Source organism: Notothenia coriiceps, unplaced genomic scaffold (assembly GCF_000735185.1).
Source record: "Notothenia coriiceps isolate Sejong01 unplaced genomic scaffold, NC01 NC01_scaffold00037250, whole genome shotgun sequence".
Classification (NCBI taxonomy): domain Eukaryota; kingdom Metazoa; phylum Chordata; class Actinopteri; order Perciformes; family Nototheniidae; genus Notothenia; species Notothenia coriiceps.
In genome coordinates this window covers 9331063-9334901 of record NW_011369951.1, presented here as the reverse complement: position 1 = coordinate 9334901, position 3839 = coordinate 9331063, and the positions used below count along the sequence as shown (strand labels likewise).

The 3839-nt window shown below is 41.3% G+C and overlaps 1 protein-coding gene across 1 annotated transcript in view; it reads left to right on the top strand.

Moving 5' to 3' along the window:
• The window catches only part of ap3b1a (adaptor related protein complex 3 subunit beta 1a), a 58138-nt gene extending 56298 nt beyond the window's left edge, over window positions 1-1840 (top strand). The window contains exon 27 of the mRNA XM_010796197.1: window positions 1556-1840. Within this exon, the coding sequence (XP_010794499.1) occupies window positions 1556-1709 (154 nt within the window). The 3' untranslated portion in view covers window positions 1710-1840. The remainder of the gene's footprint in view (window positions 1-1555) is intronic.
• The last annotated feature ends 1999 nt before the right edge of the window (window positions 1841-3839 follow it).

Below are 3839 nucleotides of genomic sequence, written 5' to 3'. Positions count from 1 at the left end.
CCCCACCTCTCGGTTTTTAACGTGTGCGTGCTAATTGGTGGACGTGCTAGCCGCTCCTGCTGCGCAGCACGCCGCTCTGTCCACAGCCCGTCCTGGGGGGCCCTTCACAGGCTTTAGTCAGGCCTAAGTGGGGCTCTTTGTGGGCTGTTTGTCAGGCCTAAGCAGGCTGCCACGGGGGGTCTTTGTTGCCGGGATGTAGTGCTAAATGGAGGCAGATGGCTGGAAGTTGGCCACGTGAGGCTCCGAGATGCAGAGGGGCCAGAGGGGAGCGGGAGAGGGGGCCCGGCTCGGCTCTGTCGCCCTCAAAGAGAGGGTCACACTGGGTCATAGCCCCTGTCTGCCTCTTGTTAGCACTCTCAATAGGGACCATGTGTGCCCAGATTTGCCCCCTAGTCTGCAGGGACAGTTTCCAAGGGAACGGGGGTCGGAGAATTCTCCCGAAGGCCCGGAGGGAGCCGGTGGGACGGGGCATCCCCCCTGTACCGGTCGAGAGGCTCCCACACACTCATAGACACCCAGAGTCCATAAAAAGCGGTTAAACGCAGTTTGAGTGGCGTGGAGGGCGTGTCCCTGCCTAATGGCTCTTTAGTCAGCTGGGATAATGGACTGTCTGTTGCTCTGCTCTCTGCATTTCCTGTCACAACGTTTTCTCTCTTTGTCTCACGCACTCATATAGAGCAATCACAAGGTGTGAGGTGTTGGAGAGTTTTCTAACATGATGATTTACTGGGTTTGGGGGAGAGATGTGAGTTAAGTGTGTTGACCAACATATTTATCAAATCCAGATTTAAATAGCCTGATGCTATTTATACGTTTTTAATACCCTTTTTAATGACTTAGGAGTCAACCACACAGGCTGCATATCTAGGGGTTTTATCTGAATTATGAAAAGGAAATAGTGACATTGTGGCACTGTCTTCCTTTACTGTATAACATATATAGAAATGCTTAATAGAAATAATTAACTCGGCTTACTTCAGACTAAAAATGACTTTAATTCTACAACAAACTGATGTTTTTCCTACTTGGAGAGTGCAGAGTGCTTATCTTTGGTTTATATTTTCAAATACCATGAAATACCTGACACTAACAGGCCCCATCATCCTGCCCGGTAATGATCGGTTTGCTTCATTCTATCAGGTTGATGGAAATACCACCATATTCACATCTTCATTTATGCAGATTATAATAAATACTTACATGTAATATCATTTTCATAAGGGTTTAGTCTTTTGTCATTTCTCTGGGTTTATTTGTGTCACCTTTGTGTCAAATGTATGTTTAGATATCTGTCTCTGTAATGTCAGCTTCTACCCGAACACAATCGAATATAATTGTTGGTGGTTCTCAAAGCACAAACAAAGTTACCAAAAGTTAGTTTTCATTCCGGGAACACTGGACTCTAGATAAACCCCACGACATTCTGTAAACAGGTTTTTAATAGGAATGATTTATTTGGAAGAAAGTAGTTCCATGGAAATCTGTTGGATGAAATTTCTCTTGAAGGCCGTGCAGCTCAGTGTTGAAGCTGACCCATGTCCTCTCTCCCTTGCAGGTTTGCGGGGCGGACAGTCAGCAGTGGAGCTCTGGTGCTGGTGTGTTTGGAGCTGAAGGAGTCCTCCACCGCTCTGCTGACCATCAACACAGAGAAGAGCGTCATGGCATCCATGTTGCTCCGAGACCTCAAACAACCCCTCGTCCAGGCGTAGACTCTCCCTCCTCCCTTTAGTGAAGGTACAGGGGAACCACACCTCATAAAAGATTCAATACATTCTATTTCTCTGGTTTAGGACAGTCTAGGCAGATATTGCAAACCCTTTTATCTGAAATACAGAAAAGACAATATAGCTGGAATAAACTGCTCATTCAAAGAATTAACTGGAAATACTTAAGAGAGTTTCTTATTTTGTTCTGATTTGGGAAAGGATTGACCTGAATGGCAGCAATATCTAAGACTTGAATAAAGTGATGATCCTCTTTGAACACACACAGAAGGCCTAAATATGACATTACTACATTTAATTATGTCAAAACAACTGGTCATTTAACCACAGTGGTGATTATTTCATATTCATGCCCTTTGTGGTTTTTTACCAAATAATATTATGTACAATCAGCTGTACAAAGATTTTGGGAGAAACGGTATACTTGTGTTTGCTCATTCTTTTGTGCCAAAAACTGAGAAAAGGAGGATTATTTTTTTTCCCAATTGAAGCCCATATATAAAACTTTGAAAAGCTGAGCCATTAAAGCCTTTCTCCCTGATGTGGTTTTACATCCCAACCTTTATGCTGCCCCCTAAATCACATGTTTTAAAGTGCCTTCTACGTGAAAATAATGTTATTTAGAAAAGTAAACGTATAAGTTAGACTTAAATCAACAAGGTTGTTTTATTTGTATCGCTTTTGCTGAACAATAAAAAAGTGAATTTATTAAAACAATAACCTTTTATTTATTTGTGTCCTGCTGGTATTGCCGATGGCTCCTCTTCAACATCTCTCTGCTGTGATTTATGGTCCTTTAGAGGATCGTGCCTGAATCACAAAGTCGTTAATGATGAGTTCTGCTAATTGGCAGGCTGAGGCGCAGACCGTGTACTCATGACTTCATGATTTTGATGAATCTGTCACTCCACCTGCTCACATATCTTCTTCCCCCTTTTTGCCCATGTTTCCATCAACAATTAACTATTTGTATCCAATGAACCAGGAAGTAGTGACTGGGCAAAAGAGTTCTCACTTCCACACTTTTTCATAAATAAACTAACGATAACACTGATAATAAAAGAAATCATGCAAATCATAATGAATATGAACTTGTAACTTGTGAAACTGCTGATCATACTTAATATGTCAAATCAGTACTTCGTAAATACAAAATTATTTAAATCAAGAACAGATTCATGTCTGACACCAACAACAATTATTAAAACATAAGCTACTGTATTCTACTCATGTATTATTTTTTACATTTGAGTCATACAGTTAAGCATCTTCTTTTTTGACTTTTCTGAAAAATAAATACCTGAAAAATAAATACCTGCCAAACCCAGAAAGTTATTATTAAAACTCGACCAACAACCAACAAAGCGAATGGGCAGAAGCGTTGAAGCTTTGAATGGGGTGACGTCACGCTTTGCCGAACTGCATTGTGGGAGCGTTGCTTCGCTTTCCTCGCGTTGCTCGTTTCAAAAGTTGAGCAATGTTCTACTTTTGAAGCTTCGGCGGAAGCGTCAGCCAATCAAATCATATGCCAGTACAAGCTCTAGCCAATCAAACCGCGTGCTTGTGTGTCCGGGGCGGGAGATTCATGTGATTGGTTGTTGGTCGAGTTTCAGACAAGTTCACCGGCAAGCTTCAACGCACGCCGCCGTGTGGACGCTGCGTTACTGCTTTAATGAAGAATTTTCATAAACCTCAAAAAATAAAAATATTTTGCTGCACGGGAAATACAAATTAAATCTGTTTCTCAAGTTGCATCTGTATTAGCCGGAAATGAGCAAATATGTTTTTGCTTAATTTGAACGTGAACCAACTTGTAACCATTTTACAATCAGTAATGGCTGTCTTTATTGAAGTTAGTCTCCATTATTTCATATTAACATATCAAATAACTTGCAGAAAGGACATGTCTCTGCTGTCTTCCCGGATTAGGAACTACAGTACCATCACAACTTGTGTGGGGAAAATATATTTTTGATGCAGCCTAATGACTTGTTTTTTCATCTAGATGGTTTGAAAATTCTCCAGAACATCTGTACGTTTTGCTTAAACACCTTCTGAGTTTTTGAACATATGAACTAAAAGACATGGGTGCTTAGCTCTTTAATTTGAATGTAA